General features: G+C 46.4%; 2 protein-coding genes across 2 annotated transcripts in view; both read right to left on the reverse strand.

Annotated features, from left to right (window-relative positions):
• Positions 1 to 10,165, reverse strand: part of Aasdh (Aminoadipate-semialdehyde dehydrogenase) — a 46,375-nt gene extending 36,210 nt beyond the window's left edge. Inside the window, exons 1-3 of the mRNA XM_077662699.1 lie at positions 9,845 to 10,165; positions 9,600 to 9,743; positions 9,354 to 9,516 (exon numbers count right to left, since the gene is read on the reverse strand). Of these exons, the coding sequence (XP_077518825.1) occupies positions 9,354 to 9,516; positions 9,600 to 9,743; positions 9,845 to 10,106 (569 nt within the window). The 5' untranslated portion in view covers positions 10,107 to 10,165. The remainder of the gene's footprint in view (positions 1 to 9,353; positions 9,517 to 9,599; positions 9,744 to 9,844) is intronic.
• Positions 10,166 to 12,185: 2,020 nt separating this feature from the next.
• Positions 12,186 to 22,633, reverse strand: LOC144128909 (small ribosomal subunit protein eS1). Its single transcript, XM_077662701.1, has 7 exons — positions 22,475 to 22,633; positions 22,176 to 22,279; positions 21,670 to 21,857; positions 16,472 to 16,597; positions 16,247 to 16,329; positions 16,034 to 16,143; positions 12,186 to 12,360 (listed from the first exon to the last, which is right to left on the reverse strand). The coding sequence occupies exons 1-7, from the start codon at positions 22,534 to 22,536 to the stop codon at positions 12,221 to 12,223; spliced, it is 813 nt and encodes a 270-aa protein (XP_077518827.1). The 5' UTR covers positions 22,537 to 22,633; the 3' UTR covers positions 12,186 to 12,220.
• Between the last annotated feature and the right edge of the window lies 1 nt (position 22,634).

A 22,634-nucleotide genomic window follows, 5' to 3' on the forward strand; every position in this document is an offset into this window, starting at 1 on the left:
TGCACCTTGATCTGTCTCAGGTGGGTGTCCCGGCCGTTTTGGTGGTTCGACAGTACTGCAATCTGGATAAAGAAAGTGCGCACAGGACGACCGGCCGAGTCTCTGGTTGCAATGTGCACCCAGCCTGTGGGCTCGTTCAAGTCAACAGCTTCCAGCTCCTGTAGGTCGTGGAAGCTGCTGCCCACACGCACTGAAATCCTGTAACAAAAAGAAATATTCACTTCTTAAAGGAATATAGATACCAAATTTCTGCTTGCGTGTTTTCTTTTTTGAAATGATGAGTTAGGACATAAAAATACAAATACAAGTGCCTTCATTTCAACATCAGGTGATGTTAGGAGGTGCACCCAAAAAGCCTTAGAGTGGCTTGAAAAAGCAGTGCACCCCCTTCCTTCTTTCAGAATACAGTGGCAGCAACAGTGTACAGATAGCAGCAATAAAAGGTAACGAAGCTTACGGCAGAATTTGCTTTGAAAACAAAGTCACAAGCATTGAGATGACACAAATGATACACAAAATAGAACTACTTAAACATACATTTTGGTCAGGAACATACAATAAATATAAGTACACATTGCATGGCATGTATTAGTATACATGCCATGCGGTATGCATTTACGACCAGCAAATAGCTTGTTACTGAATCTGTCTCCCATGATTTCTTGGTTTCAAAAGCCGAACAATAGCTGCGATGTCAAAACTTAGTATAGGGCATATTATACGCAAAAGAACTGCAAACATAAATTGCTACTCGTTCATTCGTTGCCATTCTGGCTCTTAATGTCGGCTGGCTTAAGCATTGTAGTGAATTACAATGAAAAAGCAGTGATTATATTGCAGTTTTTTTCATGCCTCTGTTTGCAGTTACATAGATAGCACTCATGCTTTGTACAAAATGTGTCGCGTGTCTATACCCGCCTTCTTGTGGAAGGGATAAGAAGCACGCATGTTTTTGAAATAAAAATTGTCGAAAGCTGGCACTTTATGTGTGTGTTGACCAGTCTCTCCTCTCTGTTTCTGTGGTGTTCGTCTAAATGTGTGAAACATCGCCTAGAATAGCATTTTGCAACCTGTGCAGGAGCCCTGAACTTTTGTTACTAATAAAAAGCAAATGCATATTTAATAGTGTGTCTAGCTTACCACATTTCAAGCGTTCAGTAACCAAATGTGCAAAAGTGCTTGCTGTAACCAGATTTTTATGCATGTCAATGCGTTCACTGCGGGGACATTTTTAAATCCCAAGCCAGCAGGCCATAGCGTTATGGTGCACCAAAGCACAGTTATGGAGTCACCTACCTTAGCTCGTTTTTCTGGACAAAAGAAGAGAGAGAGAAAGGGAGAAAGAGAACAGGGTATTATAGCACATGCACCTATAGTCAAATACAGCTCAAGAACAAAGTGGCAGATGCCCCTCAAAGGAGGTTCTCAATCCCATGGCATCGACCGGTTCTCAAGGCCTCTTGGTTAACCCCTTAAAAAGATAATACATAGTGCCAAATAACAGAGATTGGCAGATGAAAGGGTGTTAACCATGGCCCCAATCGAATTTATTGTGGCGACATAAAAATCTGTGGACGTGAAAATCGGCTAGAGGGCCTCCTTTTACAGGCATCTCCCGCTTCCTTCTTGAGTTGTATCTGACCATAGCTCTCAGAGAAGGTATTCGACCCATGAGCTATTTATAACTGCACAGCATGACACGCCAATGACTAATGTTGCACTGGGTGCCCACACTGAACCTACAAGTACCCAATGATAATAAGGGCTTTTATCTTTTTTAACTTTCAAGCCCTTTTTCTTGGTGCAACAGCTGCGTGTAGCTCTCCCATGGACTGCACAATGTCCAGAGATGTGTTTGACACCCTCACTAGAACCAGTAGATTGTACACCATAGGAAAGCTTCAGATTATTTAGTCTCCCAGACGTGCGCAACCACAAGCAACAAAACACCCAGGAGCAAGCACGAAAAACAGCAAGGAGCAAGCACAAAAAACAGCTAAAACAACAACACAATGCTGCATATACCAGTGTGTCACTGCAGGCCACTGTGCTGTACATTACTGACTGCAAGGCATTGGTCGCTGCCATAAAATAAGCAACATAGCATTAAATGAACACATACAAACCAGCCATCTACTTCCATAGTGGCTGTGTAGCCTGAACACTGTAGACTGTTGGTTAAGTACCAACTTTTCTGGAGAGCAGTGTTGCAAGTTCAGAAGTCTGCATTTATGCCACTGCTTTGGCCCATTATGGCAATAATAATCATAGCTGTCACTGCCATACATATTGCATCATAGTGTAACAGGCCAGAAAATGCAAATGCCCGGTGAAAACCTAAATGCTATAGTGTGGATTCTTGGGGTGGTGTGTCTCTTGAAAAGCCACAAAGTACTCAACAATGACTAAATAATCAAAATATTGCTTCACTGAACACCCATATGGTGTATTCACTGACCTCACAGTGGTCACTATTTTGCTGTCTGTGAAGCCCTGCGAAAGGCTGTGAGCATGTCTAATGGGATTATCGCCTCCTGGGGCCGGATTATGCAACAGTCAATTAGCAAACTTGTCAAAAACGTGTCAAATAGCCTCGCTCCTATTGGTCGGTCGTGGCCGGCGGCCATTTTGCTTTTTTGCGTCATGGGTGGCTGCAGATTACATCACGGATGTGGCAGACGTGATGACGCTGCACACCTAATTATGCAGGCGCTAACTGACAGTTATCTGTGACAGTCTCGAGGCGGTCAATTTGACCGCAGCGTTTTTGACAGAAAACGGCGGCGGTGTACGCGGCGATACGAGTGAGGCGGCTGAGCTGGCACGAGCAACGGCGAAGGAGAGCGCACGAAGACACGTTTGATTATGTTTGACTTGCCGGACAGGCTGTTTCGACGCCTTTTTCGACTAGAGAAGCAGACTGTGGAATGGCTGTGCAATGAAGTCGCCGATGAACTGGGAGGAAATTTGCTTGCAAGCGCGCTGTTGATGTGGCGGCAGGTGCTGTGTGCACTGCGGTTCTTTGCTATCGGCGGCTTTCAAGGTGCCGTTGGTTATGAGGCACACGTCGGCATCGCACAACCAATGGTAAGCAAATGCGTGCGGCAGGTGTTGGAGGCAATCTGCTCAATCACCTTTTGGCATTTTTGTCATCGATCGAGAGCCGAAAAACACAGACTTCAACAAGTTGTCTTCGTCGATTTCGTACCAAGCGCTTCTTGCAAGTTCGATCGGTAGGCACATAGCCTTCACTGCATGCATTCAAATTTTTCTGCACACTTAGGTCAACCGCGCAGTTGCTTCTTTTCAGACGCCGCGTAAAAAACAATAACACGGCGTGGAATCGGCTGCTTTCGTGCACAGCGGCTTGACGTTTTACCGCCATCAGCGCATCCCCGCGGCAGCAAAAGTTACCCACCAGCAAATTTAAAAGTGTATCTTCGAACGCTTTTTGTTTTGCTTAATATTTTCCAACTTTACACACAATTTTCTGACAAAATAAAATATTAGTTGCTTTTATTGCTGCATATTTTTTAAGTCTTTTTAGAAAAATTTAGCAGACGGCCCCTCGCCGTGCAAATAAATGCTCCCAGGGCGCTGCCATGCTGTAATTGGCTGATTCCTCATTGCGTCAAGCAGTGACGTCTCATCGTTTCGTCATTTTGACGTCACTGTCAATAACTTTTGACAGAATTTGTGACAGTTGCGTAATATGACCCCTGATCTGGCCTGCAATGCTGAAGCTATGTGCTAAACAGCAAAATGGTGCCTGCGACGTCACTTGAATACTCCCTATTTCCTGCTCTGCAGAGGGATGGGAGTGCCACTGTCTTAACAAAGGATATCAGCACTCAACAACCAGTGCTTTTCACATCTGCCTGGAGTAGAAATATGGCACAAAACAGCACTTCTAAACAACCACAGCAAAATCAGACTCCTTCCTATGCTTCAAATCTTGCCTTCAGTGCTCTCCTACAGGCACCCCGTGCATCTGCATCAAATTTTGTATGCTGAATGCTTGGCTGCTAAGCCGGAGTACACGGGTTGAACCCGGCCACGGTGGCCGAGTATCGATAGAGGCAAAACGCAAAAGGCGCCCTGGTGCTGCGCAACGTCCTTGCACGCTAAAGATCCCAAGGTGGATGAAATTATTCCGAAGCCTTAGACTTAGCCATTTCTTTCTCCCTTTCTTCTTTCGTTTCCTCCATTATCCCTTCCATTATGGAAGGGTGGTTTAGGTGTCCGCCAAGATAGGAGACAGTGCGCATTTCCTTTTCTCAAAAACCACCAATATGCTGGACTGTAAGAAATTTTTCTCACTAATAAGAGAGATGTGCTGTGCCCTCGCAAGATTATGCTTCCATTCTCTCAAAGCCACAGCACTGAAACTTCTGGCTCAGTGGTTCCACTGAGCAGCAAAAAGAAGTAACTTCATGATAACTGGCAATAGCATTGTTATACCCATGCCACACGGACAAACTGAATTCCATTAAGTGCCTACTGACTTATGTTCTAAGGGCATTTGTGTGGAGCCATATGCATAAATTTCATGGCATTAGCCTCACTGCCATTCGAGACCTACTGAGTTCACAACTTATTCACCCGAGCAATGCGTACTCCCGTCCTCATTCCACACACAGAAAAGCTTGCAACTTTGTTACTAACAACTTCATAACCAGCAGCAAATGGTTAATTCATAACTTTAAGTCACATGAGGCATCTCTACTGCATTTTCGATGAGAAGGGCATCATTTTTACTTAGCCTAGCTTAGGACGTATACTCTAGGCTTGTGTGCTCACGCGCGAGTTTTATGGCTACTTTTCGACTTATCAGTCAAGAGCAACAGGATTTTCTGCGAAGCAATTTGCTGTTACATTTGAATGACTGGTGAGATATTCACTTCATTAGAACAGTTTATATTCAGGTGAAATTTGTGACTGCCTCGCAGATCATAGTGAATTTCGTATGACATTAAATGTGGACGTGCAGCACCAGCTCCGAAAATAATTACATTAACAAACTTAAGGCCTTAAGCATTTACTGCCATTTCTTGTGTGCATGTGGCATAATAAACTACCATTACAAATTTGACATAGTGTACACCAATTAAAATATCTTTGCTGTAACTGACCATTTTCCTTTTTTGCACTCAAAATGAATGGCATTCAAATTAATTGCAAACTCTCTTCAATGTGCATTATTTTCGATATTGAGATTCTTGTGCACCTCTTGTTGAAAAACTGAGGTGAGCAGCCTGTACTTGCTACATTCGACAAATATGTAACCAGAAGTTGTGAGACTCCCTGCGACAAAATGGAATTGCACTTTCCAAAACTGAGTAATCAGCACAACCCAAGGATTGATTTAACAATCTGGCATGCAGGGTGCGCCCATTATCAATGCAGCACTAAATGTTCTTAGTGCGCCAAGCCTCTTTGATGAGCCACAGCATTTCCAACCAGCTAAAGGTACAGCCGTCCTGATTTTTAATAATATAGCGCGAGCGTCGTCCAAACTGTTTATAAGCGCCTTATAACGGCGATAAGCGTGCAACACGGCGAGAGTTCGCGCTTGCGCACGAAGGAAGAGCGTCATCTGCTACGCTGTTCTGATCACGAGGACACACGCCCTGCCACAATATCTGTTCGCAAAAAACCGGCGGCCAGCAGAGCACATGTGCATGGCTAAGATGTTACGGTGAGACATTCGAAAGCTGCGATGCTTTTTTTTACACCGTATAGAAATTGAAGGACTGGTTAAAGAGCTGGTTGGTGCCCCTTTTATCGTGTTCCCACCTCGCGGAGGGCTGCTCAAACCAGAGGGTTCGCATTCCAGGCAATGGCTTGCGCGTGCTGCTGTATTTCCCTTGTTGTTACTTTTTCTTAACTCTGCGTCGTCAGCGCGGCCTCCTGTAGTAGGAAAAAAATAACGAAAGCATGTCTCAGTGTAGCACCTTAGTCATGCGCATGAGCTCTGCTGGCCGCCGGTTTTTTGCCAACGGATATTGTCGCAGGGCGTGTGTCCTCATGATCGGAACAGCGTAGCAGACGACGCTCTCCTTTCGTGCGCGTGCGCGAACTCTCGCCGTGTTGCAAGCTTATCGCCGCTATAAGGCGCTGACCAGCAGCTTGGTCGACACTCGAGCTATATTATTAAAAATCAGGACGGCTGTACTTTATACCTGCTCCAAACAAACAAAATTTAACTCTTCATTTAGTCTTCGCCAAGATAGCCTACCTACACCTCAGAATGAACATGCATATTTACAGCCACGCAGGAGGAAGGCATAAGCTAGAAGGCAGCAAAGGTAGTCAATATGTTGACAAAAAATTAGGCTCTCATCCTTGCTATAGTGTTCTAGAAGGGGTTAGTGGGTTCAGCAGCCGGCGCGCCCCATGCATTGCGGCGAGGCGGCAAGTGCGGACGGGACCCGGATGTTAGCGGCGGCGCTGTAGTCGCGTGGGCTGTCTATTTGTGGTGCCCATGTGCTGCCTCTCGCACGTTTGTTCACGCATGGTTTGAGGCTTTGGCTGTTCTCCGTTTTTTCAGCGCATCATTTTAGTTTGTTTCGCCGGCTGCCTATTTCGTTCGTGAAAAGTTGGAATGCCGAACCGTCAGCAGCAACGGCACTGCTTTGCTCCCGGGTGTCAAACCGGCTACAAGTGGACTAAAGAAAAGCAGCCGTCGTTGTTTACCATACCGAAAAATGAGGAAAGACGCCGAATTTGCCAGCCAGGGATTTAAGTACATCATGACATCCAGATTGAGCCAGGATCCACTGGAAAATTTATTTGGCATAATCAGGCAATAGTGCGTGTCCAACGACCACCCAACACCGACACAGTTTCTAATTGTCGTCAACTGCTTGTCGTCGTACAATCTGGCCAAGACAGTGCGCTCAGGCAATGCTGACCTTAATGGACGTAGTGGAGAAATAAGTTCTCTCATGGGTGCGCGCGATGCTCTTGCTCAAGAAGAAAGTGTTGCTGCAATCGACCAGCTCATCGAGAAAGGCAAGCTAGCTTCAGCCGAGCGCATGCTTCAGAGTATTCCTGCTGAGCAGAGAGAGTAAAGGGAGGGTTGTTGTATCCTTCGCAAGAACTTTTACGGGCAGTGAATAATTTAGAGGATATATTCACTGTTTTCTTCAGTCGCGAGAAACGCTGCAGTGACAGCATAACAAATGTAATGCTGCTTGTGAAGGCAAACTTTGGTTATGCCTTAGGTTGCAGCCAGCACACAGATGCGCTCACGACAGAGTTGACGAAGCTATTTTTGCTGACAAGGCTGCACTTTTATGTAAAACGGCTGAACCAATCGCCACAGGAACGACGGAAAAAGAAATTGCACATGAAGATAAGCCGCTGTTCATAGTGCCTCTTTCGTAGCAGCCGTAAGCAGTGCCTTGAGAAGGAGGTGGTTGCGATTTTATTGTACCAATAAACTTATTTGCTGCCATTAGTTCCCCTACTTTCTTTTTTGCAGGTGTATTACGAAAGTTCGCGCATTGCAGGAACCGCCGTGACTGCCTACTAATGGCATCACCGTAGCAGGAATTATCTATCTAGATTTCAGTGACTGTGTACTTTGTAAAATAAAAGCTGAATTCGAAGAAATAAAGCCTCGTCGATTCGGGATCTCTCTGTTCAGGATGCATAAGTACGCATGCCGCAATTGTTAAGCTAACTTTAACAGTGTATGTGATTGCGTTTGGACGTGCACCGAAAATTTTGATCGAAAATTAAGCGATTTGCTCACCCACAATTTTACTTCTGCCCTGTTTGTGAGCTCTACGTTTAGAAATGCAACCGAATCGTCATACGGCGGTTCTGTCTCTGCATTCGTCGGGTCGGCTTTAACTTCGTCCAAACTTGTGGCATGTCCGCCTTTCCTGGGATCTTTGCCTTGAGATGTAGGTTTTAAGAAAATATGCATTAGAGCTGCAGACATCCGATTTTCGGTGTTGAACCAGATGCACACATCTTCCTCAGCACTGCGAATGCAGCGCGTATCGCGGGTATGTCGCGGGTTCTTTACAGCCCGTGCTCCGGGGGCACCATCTCGCGCTGTCGACGTGAGATGCTGCACCCGCGGGCTCTCCCTGACCCCACTACCCGCTTCTAAAACACTATATCCTTGCTTAGCTCTTTTACACAGCTGCCTAGTCCATCAATTCCTGACAAAAGTCTTGTACACAGCGTCCTTTTCGTAAAGACCTTCACGGTAAAACAGAGCAAGTATTTCAACAACGTTGCATTTTGCTTCACCATGAAAACATGTTCCCTCAAACACTACTTTCAATATCCAGCAGACATGCCCCTCAAGTCATTATGCAAATGCCCTTGAAACTACGAGCTTCTTAACTTGCATACCACAATGATGATGATGATGATGGATTTTTATGGCGCAAGGGCATCGATGGCCAAAGAGCGCCATGGCACAAGGTATTTTTCAAATTCTCAAGTTTGGGTCGAAGACCCATTTCCCAAGCATTTCACCCTAAATAAGCCGAGCACCAGACCAGGGGAAAGCTTGTACCCATTGTATCACCGGTGGGTACCCGGCGGCACTGGGGATCGAATCCCGCAACTCCCGCATGCGAGGCGGATGCTCAACCACTTGGCCACCGCTGCGGTGCATACCACAATGAAGTTACCATTCGCATGAGTTCGACCTGGACTTGAGAAATCCAGACAGAAAAGCAAACAGCTGACAAAAAAAAACTTCATCTAGCTGCTGCAACCATGCGTGCTGTACTACCAAGCAAAGGTGGCGGTGGAAATTCAAGCAAAAAACGAACTAATCTGAATTACAATGCCGATCAGCAGCCAAACAAAAAAAAAAAAACTTTCTGTCTGAACGAGCACAACAGTATTCTACCCAAGCAAAAAGAAAACTTTCTGCCTGAACGAGCCCAACAGTATTCTACCTTCTTTTTGTCGCGCATTACTGCTAGCGCAAGAGGATTGTACACACACAGCTTCACACTTGTGCCCGCGCATCGACGCACATAAAGTTGTTATCTGAATTACAATGCCGATCAGCAGCCAAACAAAAAAAAAACAAACTTTCTGTCTGAACGAGCACAACAGTATTCTACCCAAGCAAAAAGAAAACTTTCTGCCTGAACGAGCCCAACAGTATTCTACCTTCTTTTTGTCGCGCATTACTGCTAGCGCAAGAGGATTGTACACACACAGCTTCACACTTGTGCCCGCGCATCGACGCACATAAAGTTCTGTTATCGCGCAGCAAGCCGCAACTAATATGCAGTTACCGCGAGCAAAACTCTACGAGGAGCCGTTAATACGTGTTTTATAACATGGCGTAAAGAGGCACAAGACACACGCACCTGTTGGGAGTGTAGCTTTCGTCAAGCTTGTAGTCTGCGTAGATGCAGATTCCTTGGATCGTCGTCTTTCGCCTGAACTGTATGTTGACTAGGTGAGGTTGAGGCCCATCCGATTGCCAGTAAGTGTCAAGGCAGTTGTCCCGGAGCTGGTCGACGCCAAAGCCTGCAAAAAGAAATGTGATGAACAGTCAGAATTCGCTTGCCGCAGCTAGATGCACACGACGGCCAGTGGCGGTGTCAGCTTACCAGGCTTACAGGACGACAGGGACCAGACGGCTTGCGCACCGACTTCCCTGACTTTGCCTTCTCTTTCCAAACTCAAAGAATCGCGGACGTAGCCAGAGTTCATGGCAGTAAGAGGATATGACGGCGCACAATGCTCGCACGCACCTAAAAACAGGCGAAACAAAGAAAGAATGACACGCTACTATGCCAGTACTTTCTTATGGCGAGGCTACTTTGGTCGAGGTGATGGTTACAAAGGGTATTACGTGACGTGCGAGTGGGCAGGTCTTGCCTGCAGGAGCCGCAGAGGTGACGCCGGATTGTAACAATCGAATTTCGGCAGCACGCGCAATGCAACGGCTGATCCGCAGGAATCCCGTGCTCTCGAATTACGGAGCCTACCCGCGGCCGCTCGTAACAAATTTTCCTAGCCGAAACGACCGAAGGACCAACGTGCAGCCAGACAGTACAGAATCGCGCTACAGTAGCGCCGCACGCCAGCAAGCATGAGCACCAGAATCTGCTCATGGACAGGGAAGATTCAAGGAAGAGAGTGTTTGTCACGTCAGCGCTGATCCTGTCATCGGAACCCGTACCTCCAACCTGCCGTGATGGATAATCATCGCCGTTGTACTGGGCGGCGAAAAAGGTTTAATTGTTAACGATTCTTCGAATGTTTACTTGAGAGTTGAAATGCAGCGCCACCTCGCGGTGTTGTGTAGCGATTGTCTTAGCAGACGACGCGCTGATTTATAATAATATTAATTTGTTCTCGCTTCCTCTTTATTTTCTTCGTCACGTACACGTGGTGTCTTACACAGCATGCATGTGACTGAAACTTTGAACAAGCGAAACTGAAACTTGCCCGTGCGACACAACATATTTTCCCCTCTTAAAAAAAAAAAAGAACGCTGCCAAGAATGAAAGTCCTACTTGGTCTTACTTCACAACATACAGTCCTTCAGTAATGTAGGCGGTCGTAATACTCGAGTTGACCTCCAGCTTTGGCTGCTGGACTTCACCTTCTTCTGATATGCTACCTCTTCATCTTCCAAACTTTCAGATTGTTACACTAGCTCAGTCTTCATTCAGTTCTTGGAAGGTAAAAGGGCTTGGCTCTCTGAGAATACACATTGTTCACAACGTGTTGATCGGACCGATGTCTCCGGCACCCGACATTATTTGGGTGCATTCCATGTACGCGGTGATCTTCACAGACAAATGAACGAGGCCCCTTCTGTCCCATAACCTTCAATGGCTTGTTGTAGGCCATATCACCCTTCTTAGCAATTGGAGGCTTTCTTCCCGCACAAAGTCACGAAGAAAAGGCTGGAGTCGTTGCACCCCTCTTTCTGCCAGTGCAAGTCTTGCAGCAAAGCCGTTTTGCCCTCACTCGTTCCCGTTTCTTGTCCAATTCTGGTCATGATTTGGACAATAACCTTCTACACGGGCAACCAACGATATGTCTATCAGTCCTTGGAGTATGACCATGCAGCAGTACAGTACAGCTAGCTGGTGCAATTCCAGTTGTCATATCAGGTGTGCTCCGGTATGAACAGCCAGGTACTCCAAGACGGCAGTCTCACAGAGCCAACTTGCGTAGCACTGTCACTGTTCTAGAACTGCAAGTTGGACAAACTCCTTTGAGTACTTTGTTCAAGCGCTCTACCGTTACACGGGCCCATGACTATGGAGTGGTACATTTACTAAGGCTAAGAAAAGCGCACGAGAGATCGGTATTAAATCACTCATCACTGCATGGCAAAATTTTTAAAGCTAGCTGGAATTGCAAGCTTTGAAATCTGACTGGTGTACTCACAAAGACCAGCTGTACAGATCTGCTAGATTAGAATATATGACCGTCAATCATTTCAGAACCTCTTTATAACTTACCACAGCAACGCAACTACCTCCTTTGAGATCAAAGTATTAGTTGTGATAAGTCCTATGGTTGCCTTCACAACAGGTGACTTACTGCTACAGGAAGCCGGTTGCTTCTTTGACGATACGATTAGAAAACTGTTGGGCAGGCACGTGCTTTAGCGGTTTTTCAATATCTGTGCAAAGTGCCTCGATTAGTTGCTTATTTGTTGTCTTTCCTACGCATATAAATGTTCGAATGGGTATTGCGCCATTCGTCGCCATCAGTACAGGCGTTTTCACGCGCTCGGGCAGCGTTAACATCAGTTGAATATTGGATGGTCTGTATTCATTCCGGATATCAATTCGGTACATTTTAGAACAATCCATGGCTGGTTGTAGTTTTTTAACAAGTTTCGTAGAAGGTGGATTTATCTGCAGTCAAAATTTGAACTTCAGCGTCTTTCCCGACCCACCAGTGATGCTGCCGACTAACCGCGTTGTCACATACAGCCATGCCACAAAACGATGTGGCTGTTTAGTTACCTGCCACTCTGCCTTCCCTGCATTACCATGCCCCCCCAAGACGCTGACAATGCAATAAGGATGGTGCCACAAAATCTCATCTGGTGCAGCTGAAGCATTAGGCTTAAATGAATGGCATAGAGGAGACCAGTTTCCAAAAGAAGAGACCCCCGGAACTGGCCTTACCCAAAGCGCAGCATTTTCCCCAAAAGACAGGAACAATTGTATATTCTGGGTGATTTATTCGAATGTAGTGCTCAGACAGTTTCAAGCACAGGGGGCTCGTAGCCCTCTGGTCTGTCAACCTTCACACCCTCCTCTCCTTTAGCTGCGGTTGCAGTGGTGCTGGCGCCACCCTTGCCAGTGCCTTCTCCGTGTAGCTCGAGCAGCTTGCCCACTGAAAAACAATGCAGACAGGTTGCAGCTAACAATGTACAGACACCCAAGCCTCCTTCCTCAAGCAAGGCACTAATGCCCCACAGGTGACAGCGCTAGCAGTGAATGCACTGGTACACTAACTGATGCTCCTAAGCAGCTTTTAAAACATTACTGCACTGCAGTCAAGCAAGCATGCTGCAATGATTGCTAAGCCTATGGCTGTTGAAATCTACAGGTCACTTATTTTAAAGGCATATGCGACCTAATTTAAGAAGAGTGTTCTTTGAAATGATTCCCCAAGCTTAAGTTTGCTGGTGTGGCAAGCAGTGCCGCATCGCTCCCCTGGCAGCGAGGCAAAACTACAGGGAGTGTGCAGACATGTTTAACTGTGTGAAACATACTTGTGCAAGACTATGATATCCCTGCCAGAGATTCCTGGCTCACCTGGCAGTTACGGTGCAATCAGCGAAGCAGAGTCACCAGATTTATGAACACCTAGGCACGGGCGGCTGCTTTTTAAGGTCATGTTAATAGCGAAGTTATGTAGATCAGCAAGCATAGTATTCACCAGATTTATGAACACCTAGGCACGGGCGGCTGCTTTTTAAGGTCATGTTAATAGCGAAGTTATATAGATCAGCAAGCATAGTATTGTTCAACAGTGCTTTTGGCAAGGCTATTTTTTCTTTCAGTGTTGCCGATGTGTGCTGGTTTTAATCTTCATTACTATGCTATTATTCTTGAATTATGCATGGCAAATAGCACCTCCAAGGCACTTTGATCAATTGCATTTCAAGTGGACGCTGAATGACCCTGGCAACCAGCATGGAGTGTTTGCTTTATCACTGAAATTTCTTTTGATCTCATTAACAGTGCTAGGCATTGCTCTTAATTTAGAAAATGCAGAAAAACAGTGCAGCTCTTGAACCCAAAAAAGAATGTTACATCGAAGTAAGACCTCTATTTTCGTGCGAGCACCCCTTACAAGGAAGAGACATATCCAACTCCGTTCCCACTTGATGACATTCTCAGCAAAGAGGGTGCTGCTTGCCCTCTTCCAAAGCACCACCTGGCTGAGCTTTGGATCCACGATTCACCACATGGTATTCACCTAAGGCCACCAAATAATTTATAATTAAATCTCATCTTGGTGTGGTTCCGGGTAGTTCTGAAGAATGTTAGTTCTGATCCCCTCCTCACCCCTTAGCCAAACGACAGCTGTAAGTCATGACAAATGCACGCATGTACGCACACACACACAATACACCGATATGTGGTTTTAATTCACTACAACCAGCCTGCATCAAGAGCTAGAATGTAAACAAGTGACGTATCAGCAGTTATATTGCAGTTCTTTTCATGTCTCATGTGACCTCAAGACCAACTACATGCTGCAGCCACTGTGCAGTTTATGAAATCAATCCGATTAATGAAAGGAGTCCGATCATAAATTACTTATCAGACGCAGGAGAATATCACAGGGTATCTATGTATGTCAGTATCTACTGCACGTCACTGGTTATGAGCTTCTCAATTGTCGCCGCTCTCACTGCTGCCATATGAGGCTTCATCGCCACTCTCGAAGACAGTTGTCCTCGGAACCATTCAAACTGTTACTGATGGCACATTTTTTAACGGCCAATATCGCTTTCCATGCATCGACGATCCACTGGCACAGCAATGGAATATCGGGCCTTCGCACGAGTCCCGTCGGTGTGAGCGCGTAACTCATGACGCCTAAACAAAGCAGGCAAACAGTGCAAACCGGAGTGTAGAACACAAAACAGCGCCTGAAATTAGGTTCAACAACGCCGGCTGAAGAAAACATGGCCAATGGCGTGGGAAAGGATAAAAAGATTATGAATGTGGATTTGGCTATGCCTTTCGTTGGCCCCTCATTGGCTTGACAAACAAGGGGATGGCGGGCTACACCGGCCGCCGTGCATTGCCGTGAAGCGGGATACCGACAATCAACACACCGACACACGAGAAAATGGCGGCAAGGGCTGCGGAGAAGGAGGGGAGGCTGGCGACTGGATTTGGATTAGTCTTTGGCCCCCGCACGGCCGGCGGCCTTCGCACGGCGCCAATAAGTCCCCTCGCTGCTTCCCTATTACGAATAAACAACTCCCACCCAAATTTTGTAATAAAGAATACATGAAAATGTAATAAACATACATTCCGTGCATTATTTAGCTGCTCCAAGCCACTGCTTCCGCAGGCAATAATCTCGTACACCACCCAACTTTTGAAGAAAGGCGGGCCACTGACTAGTGAAGGCTCGCGAAAAATTCGTAGAAGCGAATGCGTGCTCACAAAGTAATTCGTTTCGAGGGAATTTTAATACGTTATCTCCCGTGGGGATTTCATGGGGAATGAAAAATACTTCATTGTGGCAAAAATTTCGTTGAAGCGGCATTCAACTGTAGTCTAACTGGAATCCCCCAAATGCTATGACTAGACAGGGCACACCTACTAATGTTCGTAAACTAAAGGTTCTGAAAATATTGAAATCTCTGGTCGAGTTGAGCACTGAATATTGCAACTATGTTCCAAATGATAGATGCCATACACACAACATCATTATCATTTAAGTGTACCTTTCCGAAGAAATGCTTAATTTAAAGTTCTGGAGTCTGCCAAACGAAGTAACCTTACACTTGTTTAAAGGGATATTCAGCAAAAGACAAGACGCTACATGACAGACTGAGATAACCCTAGGTGAACACATCTAGGGCTTATGCAGTGCAAACATGAGACAGCTTCACTGAGTAAATCCAAAGTCCCCAATTTCTTATGTCATTTACACCTCCATGAAATCTCTGCACTGACATGTCACTTTTATAACCTCTGTCAGCCCTTCCAAAAAAACAGGACGAATGTATAAACACCTTGGTCAACTAGAAATAAACACACGCGACATCATTTCTTCGCAATTGCACTGTAAAGCTGTTTGTTGCAATATTAACAGATGGTGTCGCCATACTGTTTGCACAAAGCCCAATTAAAACTCTTTATTCTGATAGCTGCCTCACTGTGAAAAAAAAAAAGCAAGAACAATCCTAGCAGCCTGTGCATTAAATGCGCATGAGAGCTTCACGCAGGCAAACTGGGCGACACGCAAAGCCAGACATTAATGCACATTCTCGCATTTCAACAGAACTATGTGCAATGCCTTTTCAGTTCGGCAGTACTTCCCGTCAACATAGAGTTGTACATCAAACATACGAGGCGACCACAGCTAGCAAAAAATCTACTTGGCATAATTGCCACAACTCTAGAGGGCAGTGACTACACTTCAGATTTTCTTCAACTGTCTGGCTTACCCTTGCTCTGTTCAGTTTAAAAATGTCAAATTTCGGATGATATATTTTCTGCAAACCCAAGAGAATCAAATCAAGATTCCAATGTAATTACAATCTTATGTTACCAATCTAGCTAGATTTAGTATTCCGCATCCATGTTCCTTTAAAGTGGACTTTTCTTTGGTGGACTGGTAACCTATACCCAAAGACCAGAAAGAGGAAACAAGCTTTTCCACAAAAACTAATGAATGTGGAGTCTTATTCTGCTAATCTAAACGGCTTCAACATTACACTCACAATATAATACGATCAGTACACCTCATAGAAGAGAGAAAAAAAAATGAAAGGAAATACAGAAAAGCACCACAGTGTGTCATGTACACTTACGCTCAAACTTCGGCTTTTTGAGCACCTTCACTTTGCGGATAAGCACATCGTGCAGTGGGTAGATGTGCTGGCAGCTCTTCTCAATGTCCTTGCCAATGCTCCCAGGAATGCTGCATTCGTTGAAAAAGAAGGAAGTGTGGCATTAGCAGTGGTGTACCTCACATTGTGTCCAACGATCAGCACAATTAAAGTGCATTCAACAACAGGACTTACAGCTTGTTGACAACCTCCTTGAGGCTTGTCGAAGATACTTCAAGAATCATCATCTCAGTCATCTTCTTCCTGATGAGGCGAACCTGTGCATGCAAAATCGTCAGTGCACTGCTACCCTTTCTAAATGACCAGTTTTTAATTGATAAAGCTAGCCTGTGCAAGCAAAGCAGCAGGTTATGCCCTAAATTAAAAAAAAAAACTCAAACACATTGAAAAAGCGCTAACCTGGTTGTGCTGTGCATAGCAGGTCTTCTTCAGCTGGTTGGCGCACTTTTTGGTGAAACCAATGCAGAACATTCGCAGGAGGTAGCCGTCAGTCGTCCGAACGTCAACAGTCGCCTCAATCAAGGTCTGCAACACCACAAACATACACTTTTTACCTAGCTGGTCTAATGAGACTGTTGCAGTACTCAGTCTAGTGCTACTGCACAATTTTCCACCTATGCTTTTCAGAGTTAAGCTGCAATGACAATGAAACCACACTAGACAGGGATCGGTGCAATAGTTTGATGGAGCTTACAGATGTGTACATCTGCATTCTCAGCAACAGTTGCCACTTGGATACCCCTCAGTTTCCATTACGTCCTCGAGTGTACAAAAAAAAAAAAAAAGGCACGCGCACCCTGTCCAAGCCTTTTGTATGCTGAAAAAACATGCAGCTTGATTGCAACCAACTAGCCCAACTCTCCACACTAACAGCTTTAACTGGTGGTCGCCAATTCGTCTGGCACACAAGCCATTAAAATAATGGCAGCTGCAAATGAAGCATTCCGCATGTGAAAACAATTGTGCACAAAGCAAAAGATAGCCTTTACTATAACTAGTACAACATAACCTGTAGCCACTGTACCTTCCATTATGGCAGCTGTTCGATGATGGAAGGCATCCTGATGAAGACAGGATGGGTTAAAGGTGCTTCACTATTTGCTCATCACCACATGAAACATAAGCATGGCATCAGAGGCACTTATGTATGCGGGTTACTGATGGCGCATTATCAAAGTCCGAAATATCCTACAAGTCCGAACTAGCCGTCGGCTACTGTACACAGTAAAAGCTTGTTAATTCGAACTGACGCCCGAGTCCCGGCACAGCCCTGTGTATTTCAATGGGGGAAAACTCCCGATAATTCGAACGAGTCGGCATCCACTACGGTTAATTCGAACTAGGAGCCACTGGCTGACACCACTAATCATAGATAGAAGTTGACCTATAGCGAGTAAAACACGCTCCAAATTTACCAAAACAATGGAAAAAAAAAAGTCGAGTGAACGAAGCTCACGGAGCCCACGTTCCGGTGCATGCCGTAGCATTCGCCCGCGCCGCTGATGCTTCGGCGCGAACCGTTACAGGTTTTCGTCGTGCCGAGACTGCGATCACGTGGTGTAAACAACGTAGTATGGCGGTTTAGGTGATGACCAATTTTGTTGATGCCGCAAGCGCGAGCGACGTCGAAAGCAGCGTAGAAATGTTCGAGTCCTTGAGTGACGCCAATATAATTGAGGCTGCATGCTCCCAGGAGACGTCGCAGGGCTTGCGTGCGGTGAGAACCGCCGACAGTGAAGAGTTCTACAGCGGCAACGAGACTATGCCACTGCCAAGCGCACATGAAGAGTAGCGTCAGCGCTCAATGTTGCAGCACGCCACTTCGCTGTCAATGAGAACTATGACGTTGCTAAGGGCAAGCTGCAGATGATGCTAATGGATTCTCGGCAGAAGAAATGCAAGCAAATGCACTTCGCTGATTACTTTTAATTCTGACAACCCTTCCCCATAAATAAACATGTTTTGGAGCATAAATAGTGGCATATATTCCAGCCCTAAAGCTCGCTGCTCACACGAATGCATCCAGTACTTGTTTCTGGCGCGTAACTGGCCGATCAATTTATTCCATTTGCCGTTAAGACTGGGTCAATTAATTCTTAGAATATGCCAACCACAAACTTGTAGTAGCGCCTAGCTTGTGGTAACGAGTCTTGGATGTGACTGCTTCGGGTTCTGCCTGCGTGGTGGGGAGCTATAACTGCTCATTCTAGCGTCCATTCGATAATTCGAACAGTTTTCCGGTCGCCTTCGAGTTCGAATTAACGAGCTTTTACTGCATTAAAGATTGTGAAGCTGGCCGTAACAAAAAAAAATTCCAATGGCAAGGCTTCCCATCTGATTCCATAAGATGCAAGCCACTGCTACTACAGGATAGGAAGATGTGTTCCAGCCAATATGGAAGGCAAGCACCATAACTGCTGCAGGCCTGTGGTGAGCAGGATTTAATGTAGCACAATTCAAGAACCAGCTAGAGGAGAAGGCCCCTAGCCAGAGGGTTCATGTGCACACAATATAGCTATGAGACCGCACGCAGTTCACAATGTAAATCCGAATAATGTTTTAGTATCTCTCAGTAACGCTCAGACTACAGCTTACTGCTCCATTTAAGTGTAGTGTCAACTGCAGCAATGAGCACTCAACATTTTGCAGCATATTGCTCCCACTGCAGTTGAGGAGTGCAATGAGAGCTGAAGGTAGCATGTATCACAACAGTACCTTGGGCCCACTTCGCCAAAGAGAGTGCTTGAACCACGTGTACAGCAAATGCGACAACTTGCTTCTCGAGATGTGCACCCAAGACTTTTGTAATAAACATTCGGTCCCAAAACATGCAAGTGAGTTAAGTGTACAAGGCCAGCGCAGCCTAGACGAAGGCCCCAGCTCTCCTTGCAGACGTCAGCGCCATGTTATGGCAAGAGGTCTGTGTCGTGACAGTCCCCACCCATGCACCTGCCCTAACTTGTCCCGGCAGGCTGCTGGTACGACAGCGCAGTTCCCATCGAAGTACTTGTTCTTCGCGGTGGTTCTGGTGGCTTGGATGTTTGTAAGACTCTGCGTGCTTCCGATGTTTATACTGGTGTGCTACAAGTGCTGATTTGTGTTCAGTCGGTCACTTAATCAGAGGAATATGCCTAACAAGCGTGTGCCCAGATGTTGCGGCAACTTGAATCTGACCAAAAGCCCATGCGTTTAAATTTCCTGAAGACGAAAAGATCAAGACCCCATGGCTATAGGCCACCCCCAGAGGACTTCGTTCCTTCACAGCATTCCAGAATAAGACATTCTGTTCGTTTTTGTTTCTTGCAGAATACAAAGAAACCACATGCGTGTTGCTGTCGAATCTCGCAGGGTCACGAAAAATATTCGTATCATCTAAAACGAACAAAAGTCGCATGCAGAATTTATGCACACCTGTTTTTGGCTGACAGGGTTTACTTATGGCTGCCGCTACTCATGGTGTGCATCGCGCAACTAATTATCCTGGCATTGGCGATGCATGGGCAACAAGTACATTGTGCTCGACGGCGCGGCTGCGCTTCGCACGTTTGCATTATCCACAGTGTCTGCCCCAAAGCGACTCAGGCTACGAGGGACGCCGTAGTGAAGGGCTTTAGAAATTTCGACCACTTGTGGCTCTTTAATGTGCACTGACATCGCAGAGTACACGGTCCTCTAGAATTTCGCCTTCATCAAAATTTGACCGCTGCGGCCGGGATCAAACCCGCGCCTTTCGGGCCAGCAGCCGAGCGCCATAACCACTGAGCCATCGCGGTGGTGATTGCAACAGTGTTGCTGAAGATGCGCCGACATCGCACAGTACACGGGCTTCTAGAATTTTGCCTCCATCGAAATTCGGCCGCCGCGGCCGGGATCGAACCCGCGTCTTTTGGACCAGCAGCTGAGCGCCGTAACCACTCAGCCACCACGGCGGCTAGATGAAGGACATTGTTCTCGTCCTATTCATGTTAAAGGACATGTGTGCATGCAACTTTGAAGAGGCCAAACTGCATGAAATGCAGGTCAGCGCTGATGGAGAGCTTCATAATCTCAGTTTTGCCCAACTAGGATACAACCATCTTAGCAAGCAGTAGGACCATAGAGGACTTGTTTTCCCGGCAATGTTTACAGTAAATGCCGCTGCACACAACTGCGTTGTTGATCGAAGCCCAAAGCACGCAGACATTTTTCGAGTGGTACACCAACGCAAGCTTGTCATGGAGCCGACGAGCTTATGTTGTGTGCCTCCTGCCCAGTCTTTTCACTGGTTCCACCTTCTGCGCATTACGAACTAGCTATGCTCTTGAACCGACAGGAGCAGCTGGCAAATGAGGCCTTTGGTTGTTTCTAGAAGAGTAATTGACTGCTACTTATTCTCAGATGTGCACACAGATAGACAAAATTAGTAGTGCTAAATTACTCTTCTAGAAACAATGCAACGCCAACTAGCCCCTCATGTTTTATTTTGTGAATTTGATGCTTGTGACGATGGCCACTCTGCGATCTTGTGTGGAAGGAAGTTCTTTGGTGCCGTACAGTGGCGAGCAGCCCTGTCTAGAGCGTGCCGACGGTGCTCTGCAGAGCAAGTCAGCACCATCTAACAGTCTCTGGGTTACAGTGATGCGTGTCCCGTGCACATGCGCGGCATAGACAGGGATGCCTGCTTATCGCTTCCTTGTACAGCCCCCCACCTTGCGAGTTCGTTTTGTGCCGCCAGGGATGCGCTGCCTGCATTTGTGACGCTGGCATTTGTGACGCGTGGCCATGCCACCTGCTTCACGAGCGTAACCAGACGGCCAGGAAACCAAGCGCCAGTGATAGTGGATGATCGTGCGTTTCTGCATCCAAGTTCCTAGATCTACGCGGATACCAAATGCGGGGTCCCTTGTAGCTGATAGCACAGTGCAAAGACACGCCATCAAACAATACGCCTGCAAAACATGGTGCTAGCAAGCTAACCTTATATGTACAAAACGAAAACGGACAACAAAGACCCCTACTAGAACTCTTAGCCTGGTGCATGTTTGAAACGCGCTATCATCCGCTCTCACTTGCTTTTGAAACGCACGATCATCCGATATCACTTGCACTTGCCTAGGTGCCTCGTCATCCGCGTGAAACGTGTTGGTTTTCCGGCCACTGTTAGATAATATTCAGCGCAAGCCCTGAGAGGAAATGAGACCGAGAACCCACGAGCAGGCACCGCTTCATTTTGGATGCGCATGCGCACGGGACGCAGAACTCGAACCTTGAGCCTAATGTTAGATGGTGCCGACTTACTCCGCAGAGCACCGTCGGCACGCTCTAGACAAGGCTGCTCACCGCTGTACAATGTCCAGCTCAAAAACTTTTGCAGCAGGATGAATGACAACGCTGTCAACAATAGATCTAGAAAAAGAAAAGCTGGAACCCTCAAAAGCAAATAAATGGCCTTGCTTCTAGTATCGTTTCACCATGGATAATTTGGATACTCCGTCGCGTATTCATCAGCAAGCATGGTATGTTGAACCCCTAACCTTTGTAACTCTTGCGCGCGCGAATCTGCTGCTGCGGCCTTAGGGAGCCTAGGTGGTGTTGACAAGGCACAAACAGTCGCTCACCTGCCACTTCTTAACCATAGAACGCAGCTTGTCAGTGGTCAGGTCCATGCCATGAAAGTTTGTCAGCACGTTGCGTCCCTGTACTTCCTCGGCAATGAGGCGGAACTTCCGGAAGGCATCCTCGCCGTTCGTCAGATCGGCTTGGGACACCTCGAACACACGTCCCTTAAGACCTTCCGACGCAATCTCTGCCAAAAATAAATGCCAAGAAATCAGTTCAGTGACATGCCCGGTCTCCCATTTTTTATATTAATATATCATGCAAATCAACACCTCAAACACATCAGATGCAAGTCGCTGCTACGTTACTAGTGGGATATGTTCCAGCCATATAGGAAGGCAAGCGCCAAAGCTGTCGCAGGCCTGTGGTGAGCAGGGTATAATGTAGCACTGTTCAAGAACCGGCAAGAAGATGGGGCCACTCGCCAGAGGGTTCAAGTGCACACAACATATAAGCTACAATGCAGCGAGAACAGACGGCTGCCCGCTGGCATGATTTCACTCACTTGTGCCTTGTGTGCGGTTGACGAATGTTTTTCCGATGTTCCTGACGGTGTACATAGTCGGCGCCTTGACATCATACCAATCTTTGCGCGTGAATGGGTCGACACTGCAAATGAACGAAACCAGAAAGAATTTGCGACAAAATAAAAAGACAACGTCGGTTCCATGCACCGGTCACCAGCCACACCGTCACCTCTATCGAGTTCCATCCACCAAAATTGGCCGACATAAAACGCAACGCTCTTTACTAGCACAACACAAAACAACAACTATATTCATTGCAGATAATATTTTGACTTACATCTTCTTCTTGACACCCTTCTTTCCGCCTTTCGAAAGCCCCTTGTTTTTTCCGACAGCCATCGCAAAGGCGCTGAAGATCCAAAAGGACCGGAACTTGTGAAAATACTCTCCAAACAGACTCTTCGACACTCTCGAAGCGTTCGAAGCGCTGCAGCGGC

Source organism: Amblyomma americanum, chromosome 4 (assembly GCF_052857255.1).
Source record: "Amblyomma americanum isolate KBUSLIRL-KWMA chromosome 4, ASM5285725v1, whole genome shotgun sequence".
Lineage (NCBI taxonomy): Eukaryota > Metazoa > Arthropoda > Arachnida > Ixodida > Ixodidae > Amblyomma > Amblyomma americanum.

Excerpts from the sequence above, each read along its gene's own strand:
- LOC144128909 (XM_077662701.1), bottom strand. The coding sequence starts at position 22,536 with ATGGCTGTCGGAAAAAACAAGGGGCTTTCGAAAGGCGGAAAGAAGGGT. Across the intron at positions 16,144-16,246 it reads AAGGAGGTTGTCAACAAGCT|CATTCCTGGGAGCATTGGCA; the intron begins GTAAGTCCTGTT and ends CAACGAATGCAG. Across the intron at positions 12,361-16,033 it reads CAAAAAGCCGAAGTTTGAGC|TGGGCAAGCTGCTCGAGCTA; the intron begins GTAAGTGTACAT and ends ATTGTTTTTCAG.